Raw genomic sequence first — 27,932 nt, forward strand, 5'->3', positions numbered from 1 at the left:
TTGGTTTAATGACTGATTATTTAGTTTAATAGCTGATCATTTAGTTTAATAATTGAGTATTTGACAACTGATCACAGCGTACTGATCATTTAGAATACTCACTGATAATTTCTAAATATATACTGATAATTTAGTTATTTTTGTTGATCAAAAGCTGAATAAATCACTGATCAATTAAATACACGCCATATTTATTGACTTTATATAAAAATTATGATACATGTCGTTTGAAGGCCCCCTGGATTTTGAGGCCCTAAGCTTAAGCTTTTTAGTATATAGGTAAATCCGACTATGCATGTGATGCAGCATAGCCAGAAAAGTGCAAAAAAAACATTTATTTTTTCCTGAAGAGAAACCGAAACAGAAATAATAGTTTGAAGCCCTGGATAAAACGAATGTAGGGTTCTGTCAAATTAAGAAATGCGCGGAGACGAGGAACGAACCGGGACTCTATGACACATTATATATCTGGCTGAGTTTATCTGGCAAACGAACCTGGATGGACGCGATCTCATAAAGGCTTTTCTTCAAAACATATCATCGTAGGAAAAAAAAAGTTACTACTATCTGTTAACAACGCGATGGAACATGGCGTAAAAGCGATGCCACAGAAAAGCTTAATATAATTGGTTTTTGAGCTTGAAGCGTAGGGCCACGCTACTAAACAGGTACCTGAATTTATATCAATTTACGATAAATTAATATATTGCTATCACAGAGTTCTCAACAAGCAAGGCCCACAATTGTGGTGTTTCGCCTATTTATGAATTTTCCATGATCTTAATGAGTGAGTTTTCACCTACATACTTACGAATGGAACAAAAAAAATTAATAAGGCTTAAGTCAGAATCAAAATATGCTGTGGCCAAATCAAGAGTAGGTGAAAGGTCATTTTGTCTGGTTTTTGGACTGCGAAAACAAACCATCAAACGTCAAAGTGAGTGCTTGCTAGGGAGGCGTGTCAATCCATTTATCTGCGCCCCTTTGGCGCTACGCCCCTCGGCCTACGCCCCCGCATCTCAACATTCGCGCCCCACCACTCAACATGGACACGGGTAAGTCGCCCTCTCTTAAGTTTTCCACACTTTCTAGACATGGCGTCGGCTTCCACCCCACTGACAGATCACTGAACTCCCCATTCGTGTATTAACTCAAAATCATTAATTCGACAAAAACTCACTCCATTATACAGTGCAATAGCACAGTTGGTCAAAATGTATTATTTTTGCAAATTTATCGCACGTCATCCAGTTATCTGTCAACTAGGCATGGCTGACATAACCCCAAAGACGATACTGGCATATTATCTAACAAAAACTTATCGACTAGGATGTTATCATATTTAATCAATCGGCGATATATTGCTAATCCCTTTATGGTATTAATAACATGCATCGTTCTCTATATTACAAAAATAATATAACGATAAAATTATGTACATGTATTTTATGTAATGTGATGAAAAAACGACCAATAGTATGAAAATTTCCTTAGGAAATATTTAAATTGAGCCGTTGATTTACATGCTTTTTTATTACGAAATTGGTATTTTCTATTTAATATGAACTTTATAAAATATTTATTGGTTTTTTATTGTATCAATTTTTACTTTATCTATGTATGTACGTAGTAATAGATAAAGTTTTGTGATCATGCGAAAATTCTAACTCGAGATTTTGAATGATTCGAACTCAAAATCGATCACCGATCACGTTTTCATGATCTAGAAAAAATGTATGTGTGTGTGTCTGTGTATTTTGGGGATTTTTTGAACACCGTTAGTCTTATCGAACTGAAACTTAGTATCGGTCACTGAAATTCTTATTTACACGACGTAAATTTTTTTCAAATTTTTAAGTTGACTGGAAATGGTACCTCCCCTTATAGGTGTCCTCTTAAGTTCTTGAATTCAATCATCTCCCAAACCGCTAACTGAATCAGACTGAATTTTTCTTTACATGTAATATAAATTATAAATTTTGTACCCTAATTTTTTATAATATTTTTACCTGAACCAGAAATAGTACTTTAACTCTAGATAAACAAGGTTTTTTATGTTTTCTCAGATACCTTTTGGTTTTTTGAACTGAAATTTCATATCTACAAGTTTAAGCTTAATACCAAGTTATGTATAAAATTTGGTAAGCATCCATCAACCGGAAGTGGCAGTTTACTCTTGTTCGATTTTTCTTCCACTATTTTTTCGACCCCTTAAACATGTGTGCTCTTCACAAAAAAATTCAAGCATAATTCTTGTATCAATGTGATGAAAATCACTAAATTTAATAAACCGGAAGTGGATTTTTTCCTCAAAAATGTTGTGGCCACTATTCTGTCCACACCCCTGAATGTATCAAGCTGAAATATTTGTATTCTTTATGTACTTACTTTGAGCTGATACGGTTTTGGTCAGAATTCGTAAACCGGAAGTAGTATTTTTTTTTTAAAACAATGTTTCATTGTTTTATTTTGACCTTTTAAATTATTTTAATCTTCCTGATATTTATTGTGTATACTGATAGTGATTTTAAGTAGTAATTATGCAGATTGAAAAAAAATTGAACATAATCCGACAACCGGAAGTAGAACTTTTGTCTCCATACATTTGCGCTCAATTTGTATCGAAAATTCTGTCATAGCTATTAGTATTTTATAATGCTGCCGGTATGTGTGAAGGTGTCTATACGGTTCTAAACCAAACTAATAAAGCCATATTAAGAAAAAAATATTTAGCTATGCACACTATATTAACCTTTCCACCGCGTACGACTACTATACATGTCCTAGCGAACATGCCCTCAGCGCGTGAGACACGCATAGATGTCTTGGAAGTTCCAACCTGTATAAGAGCCGTCTATTGTGTTAAAATTTTATAACTTGGTTGAAAATATTACTAAATGTATACTTTACCAAATTCAATAGATGACAGTAGTCAAAAAAAAATCAATATAGGCTAAAATAATTTATAAAATATTACAACCTATATTTATAGTCGAAAACGCAGCCGCGTACAGGTCATGTTCGCTAAATTTGGTGACGCGGGCAAAGGGTTAAACTATAAATGTATGTTACTATAATAAAACCATCATTAACTATTACAATATTTAAACATTAGTAACTTCCACAAGCATGCATTTAATAACACCTGTGGCAGAGGCTGTCGACCGCTGTTGCATACCGCTGTCTATGCGCTATGCGTGGCGCGATCCTATGCAGTCTATGCAGCCAATCGACCTTACTACTTAGAAGCTAAATAGCTACTGAGACAGAGAGTGTATACATACATTGTGTGCATGCACTGACAGGGTGACCGGTTTAGAGAGTAAGGGCGCATCTATGTATTATATATCTATGGTGGCCTTCTTATATTCCTCAAATACATGGGTTGGTCATATCCGATTTTTTTTATTTATAACATTTAAAATCCGATTGGTGGTGGTGGTGGTGTGAAGTCTTACTTAAATAAAACATAAATTTTATGAGTTAACATTAAATATCTGGTAAAAGTGAGAACGCTCGACCGGAAAAGCGGGGCTAGATGTTGGTTGCCATTATGCCGGTGCCAGACATGAGTTCAAAGAAGTGATCACTTCTTTGAAGACTTTGCTCACACATTTGGTCACATATTGTTGTATCTGCCAGATATGTGTTCAAAGATTTGATCAACTAGGCTCGCGCAGTGTGGCAGGCACACAAACATTTGGACTTTTATCCCTTTGATGTGCGCTAACCGACACGGAACGGCAAAGCGCACTTAAGTGATCAAATATGTGACAATAGTATCAAATGCCCGTGCCACTCATGTGAACACTTATTTGATCACATTTTTGAACACATGTCTGGCGCCGGCATAATGGCAAACAACATCTAGTCCCGCTTTTCCTGTCGAGCGTTCTCACTTTTACCAAATATCTTTTAAACTTTGATTTGTGACTAGGGGTTCCAAAAAATCGCCCGAAATAAAAAGCCGGTTTTCGTTTTTTTTATAAATAAAAAGCCGGTTGGCCGGCTTTCACCGGTTTTAGAAAATTAAGATTTTTTTTAAGTTAAAAATTTTTAAATCGAAAAAAAAATGTATATATGTATTATATTATGCAAAAAAATAGTTTTTTTATAAATTAAATTGAGTTATAAACATTATGAACTTTCATAAGATCATTATTATATATTATTATTACAAATAACACAATTTGTCATATACATATGTATGTATGTATATCACACCGTAAAATGGCAAATCCTAAATACGCACAAATAATTAAATGATTTAAATAAGCTACTATCAATAATATATTATGAAAAAAATAATGTGTAACCTCGTAGAAAAACTATAATTGTGGAATCGTGCTGCTGAGATTCGCTCTGAGTTGTTTTTACGCATCTGTTTTAGCTTAAAATTCCAAAATCTTTACAAACCGTTGCAAATTTCGTTAGAAATGGCATATCACAAACACGATAATAATATTTTCTACCTGAAGTTGGGTAGTTCATTGAAACTACATACTTTCAATAATATTTTATCTTCGTCCATTACAAATCTCAAAGAAACCGCCAAGTACCTTTTTTTTTGATGTTTCAAGAAATATACGCCTTTTACCTAAGAGAGTTTGGATATATACATTTATTTTGATCTTGCATAGAAATTTGAAATTCATAATTATTAATTTTGAGGAAAAAAGCATTAATCAAAGAAAACCTTTAAAAGCCGGTTGATCGAGCCAAAAAGCCGGTTTTCGGTTTTTTGAAAAATGGTCAAAAAGCCGGCTTTTCGGTTTCGGTTTAAACCGGCTTGGAAGCCCAAATTTGTGACAATTAAACATTGAATCTTTCATATTTCTTTCAATTTTCTAGGTTTTCCACGTTGATTATTTTCCAACTTGACCGTTGGATCTCTCGTTACATTTATTATGTAATAAAAATATAATCTAGACCAAATATGAACTTTGAATTGACTGAAACAATGCTGTTTTCAAAAAGGCTATGCACATATATGTATGTATGTAAGTTTAGATATTGAAATGCATCATATAATCCGATAAATACCGGTTTAAAACATATCAAACATGTATCGATAAATAAATCTACCATTTTATCACAATGATGCTGAAATAGCGTTTTCTACGTAATAATATATTTCAAATGGTGTTTAAAACTTAGCATTGTATACATATTTTGTATGTACATAAATATCTTAAAAGAAAATCTATTGACCCGGTCTACACGAAAATACTCTACCATTCAATAAAAACTATTATAATACGTACATACAGACATAGATGCGGAAGTGTCGTCAGTGACCTGTGCCCTGTTGAATTGTTAAAATTTCCTCATTAAACATTCGTCGTATTCGAATAATAATAACTTTTAGAATGAATTTAAAGTACACACTGTATGTACTTTCACCGACACAACCGTGGCTACTTTATTTATAAATAAACTTGGGTATTATACATACATATGTATTTGGAGCAATGATCTCTTGAATTGATATGATCAATGTAATATACATTATTTTCATATCTGCAAAAATAATGCATCTTTCAAAAATACCAACTTTTGTTAGATAAGACGAGATTTTTCTATTCTTATGATATATGTATTACATTGTACATATACATATGGATATACAATTGTTATACATAATATAAAAATACCGTCCACAAATGAAACTATTGCCTCATGAAAGATTCAAGACTCCAAATTATTACCGATAGATAACTTTCACAGAGCATAAACTAGCCCCTTGCCTCAGTCATTCGCAAAACTTATTTTTCCTGCCCCCCCCCCCCCTCTCCCCCATTTTTCTTCATTTATACCACATTTTTCGTTTATTAAGTATTTATTTCACTTAAGTATATTTTTATGTGGTCTATATCGGACTATTTTTATTACCATAACGTTTCACCGTCATTTTCATACGATACGTTCGAAATCCGGTGTTTCCCGCGTTTTGTCGTTGGTGTTGAGGAAGAAGAAAGGTAAGCCCAACCGGCCTTGTTTTGTGCAAACTCGGGCCACGGCCAGGCCAGGTGAAATTAGGCGTCCCTGGGGGGGGAGGGGGTATTCCCGTCCTTTCCAAAATTTAATCATCAGCACATTGCAACGCATGCCTACTTTTTCTACTTAATTATTTTTATGCGGTATTCCGTAGAATTCATCTATCGCATAAAAAGATATCTAAATGTATATATTTATATACAATGTATGTTACAGTCAGTGGACACTTAGAGTTTAGACTGTAACAAATATTCAACACACATACAAACATGTTTGCAACAACCAGCCAATTTTAACATAGGATGCCAATTTTATATGAACAATTAAGTTAGAAAAAAATTAGTTAACTCTAACAGAAAACGGCCAGTATTGATTTAGTAACTACACATTTAGATCTTGCCAGCAGCGATAGACCCTATTATCGATTTTTTTTTTTTATTCCGTCTGGGAATGGAACCCATGACTTCTCTGTCTCAATTGTAAAAATCCGACTCCCCCAAGCATACGAAACCGGAAAGTATACGAATGATAAGGGTTAATTATGATCGTAAGTGAATTTACGGTATTGACACCTCGTTTGTAAGTGAAAATTTTGATAGGTTGACCTCGCGTTTGATAGTGGTGACACCGAATCGAATGGCGTCTACTCGTGATTAAAATGCAATAATGGGTCAAGTGAGACAGTGACTTTTTACCAACTTCTATGAAAGGCGACCATGAAAAGTCTCCGGATTCTCTATCACTCTTCATTCACGAAAATTTACCGTCTGCTGGACTCTGACCCACACGAGATGAGGAAAAAACAAAAATAGTGCTATCTTGGAGTCTGGAGACTGGCGATGACCGCATGTGAAAATTGCAAACTTTGACCCCTCCACATATCCGGGTGAATCGCCGAAGTATTATCTGTTGTATTTCTATTTAGAGTATAGAATGATTAGAAGTCTGCAGGTGTGTTTACTTTAACCCCGTCTGCTTTGGACAATAAAAGCCAAAACAAAACTGGGCTGAGAGCATGGGAGTGGATTACTGAGGTCAAACCCCCCATAACGAAAAGTATACTATCAAAATTTTATTTGGACAGTGCTTGTTAAGGTTATCTATGGTTGCGTGACTCCACGATAGAATCCTAGATTGGTGAAAAAGTAAAAGCTCAATAATATAATAAGGTGAAGAGTGGACGATCAATGCTCATCGACCAATCAGCGATCGGGACTCAACCGCTGCTGGAGTCTCGACCAATACGCGATCGTGACTAATCAACCAATGAGTACTCACTGCGTTGAGTATATAAGATTGGCGGATTGTTCCGTTGATTAATTTCAAGCTGGCTGTCCGACATGTGAAAAATATACTGGACTGCGACTTTCACTCCGGTCTGGAAACCCCACTTCCCATAAAATCGAATGATTGTGAGCCACGCACGATAGACGTGCAAGCTTCTGAGTCATAAATGGCGAAGGTTGGCGTTACATTTTAGTATCATTTTAATAACCACTTTTTTTATTATCTCGCCGATATAGGAGTTTCATGTGTACTCCACACATGAGCTGTCGTTAGAAGTAAGCACATACCAAGAAGAAGGAAAAATTAGTAAGCTAAGATGTGGTAAAGATCCAAGTCTATTAAGTTCGACTCTTTTCTATAAAATCAATTTGAAACATCTGATTACAGATTTACGATCTTACAACTAATCGAGACAACATCGCTCGTAGACTTGTCGTTCTAGAGGATAATTGTGTATGTAGCTGGTAGGAGCAATTACATTGGGAGTTCACTAGTTTCACTAGTTCATGCTCGGCATGACGAGAAAAGACAGGAAGCGGAACACGTAGATGAGGAGTATGACAAAGGTTGTGGATAGAGTAAAGATATTGAAATGGCAATGGAACTAGAAGAATAGACGAAAGGTGGACAAAAGAAGTGCTAGAGTGGTACCCGAGAGAATGAAAAAGGATAAAAGACGAAATTAGGAAAATGTGTGGGGTGAGATGAATGTTGCGCAAATCAGAGACGAGTCGAAGCGTGTTGGAGAGGCCTGATTCACTAAAAATTCTTAATTTTTGAGTTGATACTGTTTTGATCTTCGTACATGTGTAGGTTTGATACATTGGTTCTGCTCCATACATAAACCAAGATGTTGGGTGCTAGGCTCGAAGTTGGAACGTATCGACGAGCCCAACCTGGAACCGAGCGAGCGGCCAACCACTAATTATCTCCCACCAACCTACTTTTTTAACATGTTGGACTGTGTATGGGGGGGGGGGGTTCGGTACAGGCCAACATGTTGGCCGTACGTCATTCAGTTGAGTCAAATTCCAATTCTAGTAATTTTTTTACTCTATCTGTGCGGAGTAACAAAATATGATGTTTTATGATTAAATTTTAACGATCTAATTTTCGATAACGGTGTATATCGTTAACCCATATTTGAAGAAATGTAGGAGACCACCCACAGCGGGAGCCATGCACACGACGTGCCACTATTCCCTGTGTGATTTCGCCCTAAACCGTTGACGCACCAGAACTCGGCGATGTACTTTTATCCTACCATATGTTTCATCAGTGTAGAATATTCTAAACTTCTCAAAAATACCCTCTTTTTTTGTGATTTTCGTTTATTTCACTGCTAGTGCATATGTACACTCGTATATTGATATTGATCTCCCGAGAAGCTGCACACATTGTCAACATGGCGCGCAATAATGAACGACAGTACATATGTAGGTTACAAAACAAACCGTAAACATTCTTAACGTATTTATTAATTTTCCAAGGCTTTTTCCAATAGAAATTACGTCACACCGTAGTTGAACCAAAGGCTGGCAATACTCGATGGCGTTTTCCCAGTTATCGTTTTCAACGGTTCGATATTAGCGTATGCCATTTTCCTTTTGCATGTGTTTTTTTCCTGTTCCAAACCTGCGTATATAGACATTTACATCGTACATAAACGTCATAAGACAAGGTCACCGAAAAAATGGCAGAAATTTTCATCGCATGACTTTTTTCGTACATATATATATATATATTGTTCGTATGATCTTTGCACTGTGTCAGTTGTGTAATGGCCGTCGGCCATTTTGATTGTTGTCCTTTTTTCATACAAGCTGTTGATAGGCAGAGCTAAACTCTGTCGCCTAAAAAAACCGATCTAATTATCTCTATACGGTAATCTCGTACCTTCCATACGAGACGTTTTCCATACAAGTCCATTCGATTTTGGTGCCGATCTTTACATGATTTTCTTGCAAGGTAGAGCGCGTTCTTATATTATGATTGTGTGGATCGAGTTTTATAAAGAGGCGGAAAATGCGAATAGGAATCTTTTTAGAGGTTTGTTTTTCGAATTGGCAACACTTTTTCCAACGACAGCCAATTTGACAGCTGACAGCTGATTTTTGCTCAGTTTGGTTTGCCATTTCACTATCAATAGACTTGCGCTAGAACAATGCTTGTAAATTGTGCAAATTTATTTCAAAAATCGTTAAAACTTACCGTGCGCTTCGTCCAATTTCGTCGTGAATTGTCACCGAGATCGTGTGATTTAACACTTTTGGATTATTTTCTGTAGGGATATGTGTAGTAGCTAGTCTACGCCGATAAACCGGAGACGATAGACGACTTAAAAGCCTTCGCCGGGTTATTGCCGATATACAGCCCCAGCTGCTCGAAAAAGTGGTCGAAAATTAGACTTCTAGATTGCGCTTTATTCGAACCAGCCCGTATGTCCGATATCATATTTAAGCACTAATGGCATAACATTATCTTCCAAATAAAACTAATACCGTGGCCATTACCACGATCTTTATGCGTTGAAAAAACACCTTTGTCATAGTCATTTGAAGGTGAGTTCTGCGACGTAGGGCCAAGAATCCCATTATAAGTCTTCAATTTGTTTTTTTATTATCTTACTCTTGCTTATATGCATGTATATGTATTTATGTAATGAAAAATTATCACAGTGCAAGGTAAGGGCGCAGAAACACAAAGAAGCACGCTGTTCGTGTTTTTTTTTTTTAGATAGTTTTGCACATGTAATAAAAAACTTGAACGCATAATCTATGCTATGACACCCAGGCCTATAATCCTTGACATGGCTTTGACAGTGATCGATAACGGGGTTTCCCATATTTGAAGAAATGTAATAGGAACTATTCGACAAAAAGTGCCTGCGGATTTTTCACCACTGGGGGATCTCAAACGCCAGTGTTCCATTTCTTCAATTCCGAGACCAGGCTAAGGTCAAACTCGTCAATTTACGTCAAAACAAGTCACTGTTTTCACGCACATTTCATCGAATTGACAAATATCATCGCATTTGGATATGTCAGAGATCGCGAAAGTGGGATGTCGCAGTGTTGTAAATGAATCTTGACGAAACATCAACGTTGACACACAGAAATGATCATGTGTGTAATCGCCATTTTTATTATTCTTCAATCCGACCTAACTCCTGACACGTACAGAATTTTATTTCTTATTACTCTTGTCAAAACAAATCGATTCGGCCCATGAGCTTATCTGCGCTATCGCCGGCTAATCACCTGTTTTTTTTATACTGTAACTTTTTTTTGCACTCCGACAATCAAGGTCACAGCAATGTCATCGGTGCGAAGGTATTTCTGCGCGGCCATTTTGAAGTTCGCTTCTTCGCAATGGTCGCCGGCTTTGTCGATCCAATTGTCCGCCATGTTGTGAAGATTTTTCGTGGGAGATTTTAAGAGATTTTTTAATTGTAATGAACTCTTGTTTGTACTTTGAATTTGTAAGGGTCATTAAACAGTGACAATCGGCCGGCCAAAGTTTACGAATGTTTATCGATTGAGGTTATGTTCAACGGTAACCTTTTATTGACCCTATGAATTAATTGTCTGAGGGTACGAGCGTTCTCTGGACACGATTTGTATAATTTTGCACGATGTTAACTGTTTACTAAATTGTGTTAAATTGAAATGCAAGTTCTTATAACATTGTGATAAATTTTACCAACAACATAGATCAGAGGTTAGCGTGTAATGCTTTCGATTGTATGAGCACGGGTTCTATCACTGGCTTTGTTGCTAGCCAGACCTTGGATATATGACTCCAAGGTAGATCATTTCCTATCAGAGTTGGCAATGTATCTGATTTCATTGAAACGGTTCCAACAAATTGGCAACCCTGCCCTATCTTTCGCAAAAATGCGAGCTATTCAGCATCTCGATTTTCGCTGATTTATACAATGCTGTAAATTTGTTCATAGTTGTCTCTGTAGATGTTAATCAATGTTTGTGTTTGCCTTGTACATATAATACTTTTGTACATTTTTTTACCATAGATGTAGTGTTTAATGTAAACTAATGGGTGTATACCTGTATTCATATATAAAAAAATAATTCTTAATCTGTATAGCACACTCGTTGCGTTGGCGCAATCTGTTAGACCAAATTTAATAAAAATAAAAATATAACCAGTAACATATCTCAATGGTTTTCGTATAATATTCACAACTGAGAGGTCACGGGTTCGAGCCCTGATCCAGTGTTGTTGGCCCAGACCTTGAATAAATATGACTCAAGTTTGATCGTTTGCCAATTTATCTGATTTCATTGGAAACGGTTTCGACAAATTGGCAATCCTTTCCTATTTCTCACAAAATTTGAGTTTACAGCATCTCATATTTTTTTGATATTTAAAATGCTGCTAAGATTTTGTTCATAGATGTCTCTATGATGATTGTGATGTTTGTAATTGGCCTTGAATAATAATTGTGTACAATGTTGACAATAGATATTGAGTATAAATAAAATAAAATAAAAATTATCAATTGAAAGTTTTTTGGCCGTAAAACGGGAAAATTTTTCAACTGCGGCGCTTTTTTTCATTGGATATGATAATACAAGGTCGTTAATTTACAGTTAATACATTATATGAGCAGGTATGACATACAGGAAATTTCATTTAAACATTTTTCGGCATATTAAAAGGCAATTCACAATTCCTCGTAGAAGTTTTTGGTCTCCAGAATGTTCCCACACGTCTCGATCGCATTCTCTCTTCTTACCTGTTGAACATACTACAAAAGTGTATCCGGGGTGGGGCTTTCGACACAGTCAATATTACTAACAGTATCACCCGTATCCAGCTCCCATTTAAGGTCTGTTCATACCTATCCAGCACGACCCATATCCTGCAGGTATCATGCAAGTGCGGATAGTATTCTTTGGTACATTCTATATGGACACGCATGAATGCGTAAATGCGCATGCGCGAATGGAGTATGAATACGTCCATATAATGTACCAAAGAATACTATCCGCACTTGCATGACACCTGCAGGATACGGGTCTTGCTGGATAGGTATGAACAGACCTTTAACCACCACAGGTGAATACGAGCCGGATACGGGTGATACTGTTAGTAATATTGATTTTGTCAAAGGCCCCGATGTTTTGAAATCCGCGATACTAGAATCACGATCCGTATTGAAAGTGAAATACCCCCCCCCCCCCCAATGAAATATTTTCTTCATCTAGCATGTGGACTTTTCCATTTATATATTTGTATAATATTGTTTTACTTTTATTTTTCTTTTCTTTATCATTGTATTATTTTTAAGTTTTTCTTATCTGTATCGTTATATTTATAATATTGTTCTATTTCAAAATCAAATTTTAGAAAAAGGTGAAATCATGTGGTGCTATAAATATATATACATTTTTATTTTATTTTATTTTATTTAAAAAAATCAATACCACAGAGACTTGACAGGTTGCCCCAAAGCGTCAATGTGATTATAATACAAATAATAAAAATCATAAAAATTACAAAAAAAACATCATAAAAAATAATAAAAATCATAAATAAAAAAAAACATAAAAAAATAATAAAAATCATAAATAAAAAAAAAACATCATAAAAAAATAATAAAAATCAAGTAAAAAATATGTACTCAAAATAAAAACAAAGAAATAAGATTGAAAAATTTATATCGTGCTATTTAGGATGTGTTCCACCAACTCAACATAACTGGCATCGAATAGGTCCAAGTTATATATGTATGTATTTATTACAAATTACAAAATATGACAATCATTGCTCCCATCAATTGACTGCATATTATTTAAAACTAGCTGAACCCGGCATGCTTTGCAATGCCAAAATAAGGCATGCAATTCTCGTTTGGTGATGGTTGGAACCCAACAACGTCTCTTCAACGCCGTGTCGTCAGAAACCAACTGGTATCGTGATTACCAACGAACATATTTCCTTGACTACACAATGGCGCTTCAAATTATCGCGTCAAAAAATCTTAAACACGAATATTATTAAGTAAGCTTCCCGGACATGCATACAACAAATCCTGAAAGTTCCATCGTAATCGGTTGAGTGGTTTAGGAGACAGACATTCAATTTTATATATATATACGTATAGATTACAATGCAACTAAATATTAGACAAAAGAATATAATCAATCGAACTCAAGCTCGATTTCGACGATTCCAGACCTCTTTGATAACATACATAATTTAACTTATTATTACAGTTTGATTCGTACGCACGTGTGCTCGCACACGACTAGATCCGATGCGTAAGCTGAAATATTCGATAAAAGGTTAAATCCGCCGACACAAGCTCGCGTTCCGCTTAATTGATGCCCAAAGAACGAATGTCAATGATAACGTCAAGTTGTAATGTAATGTTTACCGTTTTTGTCGATTGTCGTCACGAACAATTTTCATTTTGTCTCGTGTCGTCCGTGGTAGCTTTCTCGCGGTGTCGCATTACGCAGTGGTCCTTAATCGCAACACCGCTTGAAAAACGTTCAATTTAATTCAAACATCCTCCGTGGATTTACTAACTGTATCATGATACTTACATAGATGGGTTTTGAAAGGGGTTGAACTGCGATCAACGCCGGTCGTCGCTGTAAAGTGAAAGGAATTTATTTAATATACGTCATTATTCCAAATAACACTGAACAACAGAAGAAAATTACCTGTTGAAATATAAGTTAAAATATGCTGTTGTTGATGACGGTATGCATGATACAAGAGCGAGATGAATAACAGATATTCCTACGCTAGAAGCGCATCATTCGATCTCACTCGCTCACGCTCACACTCACTAGAACATTTTGTAATGTAATTTAACCTTTTCCACTCTGGCTTTATTTTCCAAAACCAACCAGCAGTTCTGGTTACAGATTTAGACGTTTTAAATGAGATAAAAATAAAAATTTTGGTTCATTTTGTCTGGGTCATACTGCCGGAAATTTGTGTGACTACTAAAGCGCGGACCCAGAGCGCGCCGTCTATTGTTCAATTATTGTAAATGCTTTGAAAAAAAGGTTCGGCAAACCTTTAACAATGCATGCGAACAATGAACGCTCTGGGTCCGCTCTTTAGTGACTACTTCCGACGGAATTTATTTTGGTACACTTCGCTTAAAAATATTTGCTTTATTGCACTTAAACAAATTAATAGGAATGCAATAATAGTGTGTTATATAGGTAACTAGTTGTTTTACCCGGCTTCGCCCAGTATTTCTAATATAAACAACGTAAACATGGCGAATCTAATAGTAAATATTCATTTGTTTTTTTATTTAATTTATTTGAATCGAAAAAAATATAATATTCAACCAATTGAATTGTCGTCATAGAAACTTTGTTTTGTTTACGAAGTTTCCAACCAAAAATACTTACAAACATACAAAGTCTTTTTCGAAATTATATATTAGATAGAAATAAAAATATGATTATAATACCTTTGAACAGTTTCATTCTAATTATATTGTCACATTTCTTCGAAAGGCAGACATACGCCTTCTTTAAAAGGTTCATTGTTAAGCATCTACTACCTGAACTTAGGAACAATTGATTAATTGTTATTTTGGGAAATATATTTCCTACTTAATTTTGTATAGGGTACTGATAGAGATCGGCTCGACCCAGTGCTATTTGGACAAAAATAGGTTGACAGTGCCGAACCTTAGGTACTGACTTTAAAAGCAATAAACAAACGCTCCCATAGCATAAATTAAATACCCATATTTTTTCCAATATTATTATCACAATAAAAAAAGTATGACAAAAATTATTGTCATATTCGAGTTCAGCGGGTCAAACTTAGTAACGATTGATTAGTAGTACATGAGTAGATCTGCTCTTAGAACGCATATGGTAGAAGCCGATCAGATGAGAAGCGACTACAACCGCCGTAGTGGCGCTGTTTCGCATACATTCAACTATGATATCACTATCGCGATGGCCTCGATTATCTCTATGTATTGGTAATATTTATTTTTCTTCATGTTTATATATTATATATATTTATATTTATATATATATATATATATATATATATATATATGTATATGTATATGATGACATGTATTTTTTTAATTAGAGGTATTCTTTGCAATTCCACGATAGAGAGGTGTGCCATGTGTCAGATGTGAGATTATGGCAATCACGGTCAAATTTTAGTACCGGTTTGTTATCTGTTTTTTGTATTTTTGTGTAAAAGTTACACTTGTTGATTTCATGATAGCAATAAAAACATTTCAGAATAAAAAAAATTTGGCCAATTACGATTTTGGTTATTTGCTGATAGCAAATACCTAAGATTATATCATCAACTAACCACTCTAAATAAAAATAATTGTCAATTTAATTGCAAAAACTTCTTCGTATTTTATTTCTAACCTATGTTTCCGATTATTGTCAGTGTAGTTTCTTACGAATAATATATTTAAAGTTTAGACCATTGTGGCATTACAGGAATTAATAATGGTCGAAAATATAACACAGAAAAAATATATAACGGAAGGAATGTTTTTATATTCATGTAGGATCTGGTTGTCAGGAGAAATAGTCGGTAAAGAAAAAAACGACTCGTTGGTCGTGTCGATGATACAAGGGTGTGGAGCATCTGACATTTTATTTTTTCACATATATAAAATACCAGGAAGGCTTGACAGGAAGACCCCAATGCACCTTCCTAGACAATTTTTTACAAACAATGCAGCATGTTATTATTACATAAATCACTGTATTTCCAGAAGCTGAAGAACATGAAATAACAATTACTTAATTAATTAATTACAGAATGAATCCATTTAGACATCTATGGAATTTAGATTTGTACATAATTTTTACAAGTTGTACATACAATAAATACAGAAGATTTGTAACAACAGGAATGATGATTTTTTGACAATTTTGAGGTACCGTTTCAACAATGATCAGATAAAATTGACGAACTCTGATAAGAAACGATCGATTAGAAGTCACAAATACCCCTAAAATCTAACCAGCAGTATAGCGGATCGAACCCACTGATCACTTGGTGCTAAACATACAAGCTACCATTAAGCCACACTGCTGGATAATTATATGTGCTCAATACCATGTGCTCCTGATATTGAGCGAGTTGGAATGGGTGGGGTCAGCGTCAGATGTAGGGGGGAGCTTACACACATCCGCGAAGACACACACACACATTCATTCGTCATTTTGCGCAACTTATAATTTAAGCGCGGTAATCTATACGCGCGCGCGCCTATAAATTACCTTACACTTTATTTATATATAAATTCATTTCCGAAGTCACAACACTAGTTAAATATATTACTTAAAACCTTGGGTCGCGGAACGTTGATATGATATGATTAGCCAGCAGCGTAGCTCGGTCGTTAAGCTTCTGCTAACAGCGAGAGGCGCCGGGTTCGATCCCATGAGCTGACCTCGATTGAAAAGAATTTTTCTGAGTACATCTGTAATGCTGCTGGTCAGATTTGGATATTTGTAACTCCAAGTCGATCGTTTCCTACCAGAGTTTGCCAATTTTCTCAGATTTCATTGTTAAAACGGTTCCCGTTTAAAAATTGGCTAAAAATCCTTCCTACCTACTATGTCACCACTATTTGAGTATGATTAATGTACAATTCATAGATGTCTCGTTAATTTGCGAGTTATTCAGTGTCTCGTAATTCAACGACTTGTAATAAAAAAAATGCTGCATTGTAATTGTAATTTGTAATTGGCCAGGAAGGCGCATTGGGGTTTACCTGTACGGTCTTCCTGGTATGTATGTAAATAAGTAAAGCTTCGGGTTTTGTTCGTGTATCACATCCCTTCCGTAACCACCCGTTGAAATATCAACGAGCACATCACTGTTTTTTTTCACTAAAAGTGATATTGCTATTATTACAAACGAAAATGTATCTTATGTGATTTTTAAAGTGTTTTCCTGTAACAGTGCATTAAAAAATAGTAATATTTAAAAAATATCCTGGGCGTATTGGCAGCCTAGGACATTCGCCGCATCTACCGGATGTTCGAACCTATGTTTTAATATTAAAACCAATGGTTTAATATTAAAAATATAATCGGTTTGTAAACCCTGGCGTTCCAGCACACAGTGACCCTCTCCATATCGTTATATACACGCTGTTGTGAAGTTTTCACGAGCAGTCGAGTGCGAGGCTTCGCCCAGGAAGTCTATTCGGCAGCTCAGTCAGATCTTCAAGAAGCGGAAGGTCGTCCGTCCGGTCCGTGACATTGCCAAATATCCCGTAATTTTATCAGACTACATATGTACATATAAATATAACTCACTTGCGAAATTTCCGCATTCATAATACATACGTAATGTGTGTAATCATCGTCGGTGAAATTTTAAATTTTTAAACTGTCACATAATCGGTGAAGTGTTCCAGAACTCGTTCTTAAATTAAAGTGCTCGAAATTTAAACGGAACGGTGCGTTCCGGTTTTGTTTGTATGCCTTTTATGTGCATTTTTTATGTGTATTTTTATTTTTATTGTACTGCAGTGTGTTCCTAATAAATAAATCTTGGCCTTAATTTTGATTTAGTTGAAAACGTTTCGAATGATATAGGCCGTGAAATTTCGAAAAGTCGATATATTATGATTTTTTTACTACAAATTTTTATCAGTCATCTGAAAGTGTGCGCATAAATAAAGGTTATTTTAAAATTTATTCCATGTAAAAAAAATGTTTTCATTGCATTTAACGATTCAAATGCGTAGTATTCGTAATTTTTTAAAAAAAAAAAGCTATTCTTTTTTTATGCTTAATATCTTTGCCTTTACTTTTTCAAGTACATACATACTTCTACCTCTTTAATTTTTTTTTTATATTCTTTTATATATGTATTTGCGTCGTATTCTCGCTATTCCACAGTTGAAGTTTTATACAACTGATTAGTTTGTTTTTTTTATTTGGATCCTTATCAGATGTGTGGACGTTAACTGGCGTAACGTCAATGGTCAATAGTCGTAGTAATTAATATTGCCGGGTTTGATTGACTGTTTTGACACATTTTCAAGGTGTAAAAAATGACTTTGTAAATCCGCCTTTGATTGAAATCATTTTTTTTTCGTTATCTTTTAGAACTGATCAGATAAAATAATTTTGTGGAATTATAAAGAGAAAAAGGGTAAAAACAGACATCATAAATTGGTAAATTTGGCATAATTTGAAAACTTGCTGTTTTGATTTTTTACAAGCCTCTTCTATGTATGTTTAATTTTTAAATAAATTATAATCTCGAATCAGTATACATACACTGACTAGTAAGTGTGTACACTAGCTGTGATTTTTTAACTCAAGCCTACGACGCTAGATTCCGCAGATACTCTTACTAGACAAAGTATACACTGACGCGCAAATTCATGCACTTGCTGCTGTGTACTAATAAATCTGCCAAAGAATGAAATTTGAGTGGTTTGACAGCTGACCAAAGTTTAACGTTGCTCTTCCGATGAATTTAATGCCATAATATAACTGGTTATCTTCAAATAACTAATTTATTTTTGAATTGATACGAAATAGATAATTATTAAGAAGTTTAAATCCACTGAAGACGTTTTACAATTACATACATCCGTATTGCCTACGATTTTAGATTTGGTTAGGTTAGGTTTCATTTTATTTTCTTCATTAATAATATGTTCGATATAATGTCGCATTCTTTCAGTTTTTAGTTTGATCCGTCATATGCCGACTAAATACTTGTTAAGAATGCGAACTTGTTATTCCTTTCGTAAACATTTACTGTGTACGGATAGCTAGTGTATGAATTTATTAGTAAACGTGTTAAGCTATTCCTCCGTGTATCCTGCTACTGGGTGATTTTGATGATGCATACATTTACTAGTCAGTTTATACTATATGTAGCTTCAATGTTTGTTAATTTTTTGTCTTAGTCACATGTATTAGGAGATATACATAAAATTAAAAAAAAAATGGCGACCTTTTTATCGTGAGCAATTGTTAATACCGACTTATAATGTGTAAATATTTTATTATCAATAATTATATGAGATAAAACCGAAATAACGCAGAAAAAAAATTTATTGTTGTGTATTAATCACCAAATGTCACTTTTACAAAAAAAAAAAAGCAATGTCTAAATACTATAAAATTTAATTATACATTCAAATATTCTATGGAAAAAATTAAAGATTATACCTGCCGATGAACTCTTATTGAATTTCATCAATTCACCTTAATCATAATTAACATTTATTTATTAATCTGTAAAATTTATTGGAATAATTAAATTTTCAATGACTAATTTATTAAATAGTGACATTGCCAAAATTATGCCAATCAATTTTCACAATAATACAATAATCCCCCACGAAAAAAATATACAAACTGTATGTTCATAAATTGTATAATATATAACTAATTAAATGAAACCGCTGATATTCCTCATGCTTTTAAAAATTGTCTGCATATATGTAATGTATATTGTGAATAGAAGTTATGGTTTACATATCAATGAACTATAGAAATAAATCATGTCAAATATATCATTGAATTTTATCTGAACGACTTTTGAGATCAATAAGGTCACCGCGACTTCTGAAGTGACCTTGCCGTTGATCGATATTCAGTTAATTTGTCAGAGTATGCATGAATGTGTGCAATTGAATGAACTTCAACACTAAATTGGCAGATCAGCTTACTCCCGGAAATTTTGCACTTTAGTATTTTTTTATAATTCATGTGTTTATTATGAATTCACCAATATTTTAACTGAATCTTAACATTTGTATTTCTGCATATTATTATTTTGATATCAAAATACTATGCTATTGAAACACCAATTGCACTAAAGGTGATTTTATCCTTAAGATGATTTAGATGAAATTCTCCTTACTGCCGTTTTCGGTCCCCAATAATTTATTGAAATAGGTTTCGATTTTGGGTATTTTCATTTATGGGGCTAAACGAACAAATTCAATTGACTGTATTAATATAAACAAAAGATTATACATACTTGCTATGAATAAAAGGTTAAAAACATATAATTTTATTAGATACTCTTATCAAACAACTCCACCAAAGAAGCGATTTATGAAGCACTTATGTATGACTAAACTTGAAGGTTTGACATACCTTTCCTTCTACATGTATGCCATTACGGGCTACCCCAAGGCGATAGATACCTTTGGCCAAATTCGTACATATGTAATATACTTATATAAAATTTTAATATCATTATAAATTTGTAATTAAATTCAAACAATGGAGATAGGTGGCCAATTTCGTAGGGACCGTTTCAACAATGAAATCAGATAAATTGGAAAACTCTGATAGGAAACTATCGACCTAGAGTCACAAACAAAGCCTGATCAGCAGCACCAGGTCAGGGCTCAAACCTGTGACCCCTCGGTTTTTAGCATTATTTATTTATTTATTTAATAGTTTTGGACCATTGTGGCATTACAGGAAGAACCTAATGCGCCACAATGGCCTACATTTGAAAAAAATATAAAAACAAGTAAACTGTAAATAAAGGAAAAAAGCAAAAGCAGAAAGCATGGTAAAATAAAATAATAATAAAAAAAAGTAACAAAAGGAAAATAATACATCATTCAGAGAGAAAAAAAAATAACAAAAGTGTAAAAATCAAAAATAAAATCCATAAATCCCATTCTTTGTTTACACTGAACAAAATTATAATAGTATATAAAAATGTACAAAGGAGAAAGAAAAAATAAAATAAAATAAAACAAAATATGAATAAAAAATAAAATCACAGTGAGGCCCAAATGGAATATACACTAACTAGTGATGAGTGTTGCTGGTTATATGTTTTATAATTAGGTATTGCAATTTATCGTCAAATTTCATAAACTGGTAAACGGTAAATGATTTTTCTTTCTATTTACCGGTAAATGAAAAAATAATTTTTCGTGGATTAAAAAACTGTATGTAGTTACTTTTCCCGAAAACATTAATGAGATTGAATCGCAAATAATTAAAAATAAATCTCGGGTGAATATTTATTTGTTTAAAGTTTGGACCATTTGAAAGTTTCGATCATAATTGAAACCGCCTTCTGGTCGCATTTATTACTATTTGGTTAGTCTGCGTTGCCAGTGAATTTATCAATTTAAAATTGCCACGTTTAATACTAAATATAATTAACAAATTCCAGACAAATTTGGTCAATTTACCGGTATTGCAATCCCTAATTATACCGAGCAACAAAAAAAATTACCAGAGCGGAGACTAACCAATCTTTACTAACTTTGACCCACTGAATTCGAATACGATAATGATTTTTGTTGGTTGGTGATCGTTTACGAGATATGAGCGTTTAAAAAAATGCGCGATTTTTACAGTTTTTTGGCCTTTGCGGTCACTAACTCAAAATCTAGTATTGCTATGCTCAAAGTCAGTATTGGAATCAATAGTCAGATGTTTTTCCCATTGATTGTGATATTTCATTGCTTTAAAATACTTAAAACTAATTGTCTAGCGAATTTTAAAAGTCAAAAATATATTTTTTTTCCCGTGCTATTTTTCATTTATTTGGCAAATTTTTTATTTCACCACGTTTATAAGGATTGGTTTTCTATCTCAATATTTATTTTTATCTAAACGTACTAACTCAATCGGTAATTACAATTCAAATGCTTTCGTTGTGTATATGGTTGTAACGCGAAATGTGATGGTGCAAGCGAGACGGCATGGAGTCCGACCGCTGTATTGTGTGAGGTGGATTTTTTGTTGCTCAGTGTTATTATTAAACACAGGATAGACACCGTGCTTTTTCCAGGAATTGGGGCGGTTTAGCTCTATTTACAAAGCTAGAGTCCATAAAAAAAACGTTCGGCGAACCTTAAACAATGCAATGAACAATACGCAGCACCCTATGGGTCCGTTTTTTTCAAGACGGCACCTTGGTTATCCGGCCTTTAGTTATTATATACCTACTAGAGCTTTGCACGTTGGTCAAAAAAATAGGCTGCTTTAGAAAAAAAAATGAGACATGGCTATTTCATATCAATTTTGATTTTTTTAAACTTATAGTATTGCTGCTCATTAAATTGTTGGCATCTCAATATTATATGAGAAAAAAATATTGTAATTTTGAACACTTTTTTAAAAATAAATAGCATTTTCACTATAAAACTTAATTTATATTCATGAGTATTTTTCATTCTCCGTTTTAAATCAAATTGCCTTGACGTCGGTGAAGATTATACCTTTTAACAGTGTTCTGTTTGAAATTGCAGATCGAGATGCGTCTTCATTTATGTGAAGGCTGCCTGGCAGTGGCGCCCAAGCGCAGCCCCAGCTTCAAGACACGTCGACGCACTTTCAAGTACCATTGAATTCCCCATACAACGTGTACCAAATATCATCGGCTTCAGCTCGAAATAACCGTTTAATTTTCCAGATCGAGACATTGCTTGAATGAAAAGAGGTACTCCGCGATGGACGGTTCTAGCTATTCAACGCGCACCAGCAAATCCGGAAGACAATCATCGTCGGAAAGTCTGAACTCCAACGACACAAACTGTCAACCAGGTATGTGCACAATACACACAGCCTATAATAGTATTGTGATTTTATTATAATACGCGTTTGGTTGTGTTTTTCAGCGATGCCTTGGTTTGGTATGGACATTGGTGGTACGTTAACTAAATTAGTATATTTCGAGCCGAAAGATTCTTCCAAAAGGGAATTGGCCCGGGAGGCGGAGGCTTTGCGCAATATTAGACGATATTTGACTAAGAATAGTGCCTATGGAAAGACTGGTCATCGTGACTCTCATTTACAGGTATTTCACATATTAAGTATTTATTTGATATTTATAGATTGGGTATTTATGCGCTTTTGGCCATAAATACCCAAGTTTTAAAGTCTTATTTACAAATTACAAATTACTCCAAACTATATCCACAATCAAAATCATTTGAATATGAATTACATTGATCTAGACCAGTGATGGCGAACCTATGTATGACCCGTGGGTTTAGACGGGTCTATCTCACGGGACCGAAAGTGAAATGGTCGAAAAAGCAAATATCGGAAGGCAAAGATCGAAAATCGAAAGATCTTAAGTCGAAAGATCAAAAGAAAAGGGTGCATGCTAAACGGTACTATGTATATATAATATATATCAGCGGCATGCGGTGAAATTATCTCTCTTTTTGTTGTACAGCCTTGTTTAATGTGCGCGCGCAGGATACGGGAGGAAAAGCCTGTTCCTCTTGTTCCTGTTGTATCCTGCTCGCGCAAATTAAGTGAGGATGTACGATGGGGGGAGAGAGACTTTTACCGCACGCTACTGATATACATATGTATATAGTAACCGTTTTTCATATGTATGCATGATAAACGAATATTTTCGACTTTTTCACGGTCACCCGGGTTAGACCTGACCCAACAAGGCTTTTTGAATGACCCACGTGTTGACGCATTAACATTTTAAAAATTACTAATTTTTGAAAGGAAGTTAATTTTTAAAGAATCTAATAATATATTTAAATAAATGGATATCAATTTACAGAAAATTGTTTCTGTAACAACAGACGGTGCGGTGCTCCTTATATGGTGCATATAAGGAGCAGCTTAAGCAAACTATTGGACATTCTCTGATTGAGGCTGTCGACACCAATATTTTCCGTATTCAGTTCCCATATAGCCACCTGTGGTTGCTATTTAGGCATTGGATACGGGAAATATTGCAAGTAATATTGTTGATGTCGTCGGCCCCATTGAATTTGATTGTATGATACATCATCGAGTTCTATGTGCGAAGCAAGGCTTAAAAACATCTAAAATTTAGTAAAATAAAAAGAAAACGTCAGCCTTTTTTACATACCACCTTTATTTGGAGGATCAACTGTTAAACTTTTCTGTTAGCAAATCTTTGGATTTATTTTTATTATACATCAATTAATCATCGTCGCTTTGGCGCAATCTGTTAGACGAGTGTGCTAAACAGATTAAGGATGAGAGAAAGTACATGAAAAATACATAAATAGAAGAAAAGAAATAGAGAAAAATAAATAAACACGACATAAAAATTCTTAACTGCTCAAACTAACTCAACTGTTCCATTTGTTCGTGACCTCCGTAACCAAGGAAGTGGTGCAGAAAATGACGAGAGATGTGACAAATGTCAATGGCACCATCCAGTGAGTTAAGGAAAGGGAATCCACGAGGAGTTGAAGAATTGAGATATGCCACAGTTCTTGCCAGAGGAATATGAAATAGAGGACGATGGCGGGTCAAGATCAAACTCTCTTTCCAAATTTATTAGTATTCCTTTTACCCTCCCCCTTCAAATGACTTCACTGACTTAGTGACCTGTGGGCTAGTTCTAAAAAAAATAATTAACGAAATTTGACCCACTTCTCAAAAAGGTTCGCCATCACTGATCTAGACAGTTATAAACGTGTTATTTGTTCCCTTCCTTCAGATCTTTTAATAAAATATAGTACAGTACAATCAAAATACGTACTTATATTTAAATTATTCCGTTTTTATTTAGATAGAAAATGTTATGATAAGAGGTAGACGAGGGACTCTTCACTTCATCAGGTTTCCGACCAGTGAAATGGGTGCCTTCCTATGCTTGGCGCGATCCAGAGGCATGGGTGCATTGTTGACGTCGGTCTGCGCAACCGGTGGCGGTGCATTCAAATTCGAAATAGACTTCAAAAGAGTACGTATTCGTGTTCTCAACTGTGGTGTTTATTCTAGGTATAATTTCATACTCATGTATTATGTTTTTTTTAGGAAGTGAACTTGCGTCTTACAAAGTTGGACGAGCTGGACGCATTGATAGCGGGAATTTTGTACATAGATACCCTTAGCAATACCGAGTGTTATTATTACGCTCCAAGTAGAAATGGCGATGCTGAAACTCTACAGAATGAATCATCGCCGGTATGTGCCATGATTAAACATATGCTTGTGTTGTAACTACTTATGTGCAATTAATGATAATTGTCTGTCTTCGGTTTGTGGCCCTTAGCTTTCCAAGGTCTTCCTCCAAATAATTGATGTGAACACTTCTAGGGTTGCTCATCACAGTCTTTGTGATATGTGTATACAGTTGTTTTTTTAATTAGCTAGCCAACCTTATCTCAAAATGCAATGATTCATCCCGATTCTGTAAAATCCAAAAGTATTTGTAACCGTTTCGTCATACTATGTAGATATTCGAGCTTCGGTTATTTTCTGGTAAAGTCTTGCATCCATAATTGACTATAAAGTATTTTTGCGTAAGGGTGGGTTCAGGATCCAAATAAAAGGGCAAAGTCGCTTCACAGCATTTATTCAACGATCCAAGAGGTCCGCACGGAACCACCGTTCATTTCAGAATATCTAAACTACCGTGTGTGTCTATTGTCTAGGCACGTAAAGGTCTACCCTGGCGAGTCTATTGTTTACGCACGAACTCGCCCATATCTGTGAGAACTCCAGCGTATCCTTTGTTTGGGCAATTACTGAATCCAGTTAGCCTAATCCGGGGTCTCTTTTGTTCACCCACGAATCCACTTAGACAGTAGTGGATATTAAGATTTGTCGCTTACCATTGTTTTGATTTAAATGTTAAATGAGTTAAATGAGTTATTTTTGCAAACTAGCATCAAAGCTGAAATTTTGAAATCTGAGTAAAATAATTCGAATAAAATACTTGCAGGTTTCTGAAGAAGGGCCATCGTCGTATACTAGACACCCTTTCAATTTCTCTGATCCATATCCGTTCATTATTGTAAATATCGGCTCTGGAGTGTCGGTATTAGCCGTCAGAGGACCCAAAGACTACCGACGGATAAGTGGAACGAGGTATATCAATTTGCGTTATGATTGCGCTGGTTGCAATTATTAAGAAAAATGGTTTTATGTTGCAATTAATTACAGCCTTGGTGGTGGAACGTTTTTGGGACTATGCTGTTTGCTAACTGGCTGTCGGACGTTCGAAGAGGCCACCAGTCTGGCGGCCGCCGGCGACAATACGAAGGTCGATAAGCTGGTACGCGATATATACGGTGGTGACTATGCACGCTTCGGACTCCCCGGAGATCTGGTCGCAAGCAGGTATGTCGCATGCAAATTGAAAAAGTGTATAATTGATTTTTATTATGTATGTAAATATATGGGTAATGTTTCGTTCTAGTTTTGGTCAAATGAACTCGTCGGATAGAAGGAGTCGAGTATCTAAAGAGGATCTAGCACGAGCTACTCTCGTGACTATCACCAACAACATAGGATCGATAGCCCGACTCTGTGCCTTAAACGAAAAGATTGAAAGGGTATGAATATTGTCTTGGATTCGATCATACATAAATGACCTCCACTTTTAGTATATTGAAACATTTCATACATCTAAATATGTATATTATTTGATTATTATGTTATAATCTACAATGTAGGTGGTGTTTTGCGGCAATTTCCTAAGAGTTAATCCAATCGCTATGAAACTTCTTGCATTCGCCATGGACTATTGGTCAAAAGGAACATTAAAAGCTCTGTTCCTGGAGCATGAAGGGTAATTTTTATATTCGTACGTGATGTTTTTCGTTGTAATTGCGATTTTATATTGAAAATGTTTCTGTTTTAAGGTATTTTGGTGCAGTCGGCTGTCTTCTCAAATTCGATGATCAAGAATCGTTAAATCACACAAACGATAGCGATGAAAGCAATGCAAGCGCAGCAGAGCCCACGCCGGAATCCTCAGGATCTAGATGAGAAAAGAGCGGATGCGAGTGTTCCCTAATGGAAAGCTATTTATTTCTATGATGCGTAACCGAAGAACTACAACAAATATACACAAGTTTATATACTCTACGGATCTATTATCCGCCTTCATTAATTTTATTACTGCTTGCGCTCACTGTGATATTATTTTTATAGTTGTTCTTGAGCAGTGTAAAGCTAAATTTACGCTGCTAATCAAAAGTTTCGTTTTTTTTTATTGAAACGATACAATACCAATTAAAATTTTAATGTTATGATGTTTCTGATTTGTACAAGTTACTCGTTTCTAAGTTTTGTAACGTTCTGTAAGGAAAAGACATAATTAGAATATCGTGTATCAATCCATATGTATCTATACTAAATTAGACACTTTTTTAATGTAATGAATTCGTTTTAAATTTTCACATACCAGTTTCTTTTATATTTATAATTTATACATTTGATATAATAAATTTGGAAAAACCCATTGTATGAAATATTATTAATTGAATAAATGTACTAGGTTTGTTTTTTGGTTAATATACATACATACAACTTTATAAATACATATAAATCGTAATTTTTCGCATGGGAAGGTATATACATATATATATACAATATATATATATATATATATATATATATATATATATATATATATATATATATAAATAATTTCTTTCGTATTTCCTCAAAAGTATTATGTTTCATACGCACAGTAAAAACATTCCATAATGATCATTATACTTGGGCTATATTGTATGAGGTTATATTGAAACATTTAAGTTAAATAAATTGTCACATGTGGGAAAGGTTTTAAAGTAGAATTCGGAAATAATGTATCAAAAACTGTAAGAGTGATATTAAATATACTATCATCGTAGTTTAATTTCATCAAATGACTTTAATTATTATCCTAATATC

The 27,932-nt window shown here is 34.6% G+C and overlaps 2 protein-coding genes across 5 annotated transcripts in view; both read left to right on the top strand.

Moving 5' to 3' along the window:
- LOC143913612 (uncharacterized) overlaps nt 1-27,932 on the top strand; it is a 374,023-nt gene that overhangs the window by 153,283 nt on the left and 192,808 nt on the right. The gene's annotated exons all lie outside the window — the stretch shown is intronic.
- Nucleotides 812-27,569, top strand: fbl (pantothenate kinase 3 fbl). 3 transcript variants are annotated; one of them, XM_077433494.1, is made up of 11 exons: nt 812-1,055; nt 22,547-22,635; nt 22,711-22,841; nt 22,916-23,094; nt 24,814-24,987; nt 25,062-25,211; nt 25,972-26,117; nt 26,193-26,369; nt 26,449-26,584; nt 26,705-26,820; nt 26,894-27,569. In XM_077433494.1, exons 2-11 carry the CDS (start codon nt 22,553-22,555, stop codon nt 27,018-27,020), a joined length of 1,419 nt encoding a protein of 472 aa, XP_077289620.1. In that variant the 5' UTR covers nt 812-1,055; nt 22,547-22,552; the 3' UTR covers nt 27,021-27,569. The 3 variants fall into 3 exon arrangements, with proteins under 3 accessions (XP_077289620.1, XP_077289619.1, XP_077289621.1); XM_077433493.1 differs by lacking the exon at nt 812-1,055 and adding an exon at nt 17,437-17,536; XM_077433495.1 differs by lacking the exon at nt 812-1,055 and adding an exon at nt 17,437-17,560 and having other exon boundaries at nt 26,894-27,567.

The sequence above is a fragment of the Arctopsyche grandis genome, chromosome 6, assembly GCF_051622035.1.
Source record: "Arctopsyche grandis isolate Sample6627 chromosome 6, ASM5162203v2, whole genome shotgun sequence".
Classification (NCBI taxonomy): domain Eukaryota; kingdom Metazoa; phylum Arthropoda; class Insecta; order Trichoptera; family Hydropsychidae; genus Arctopsyche; species Arctopsyche grandis.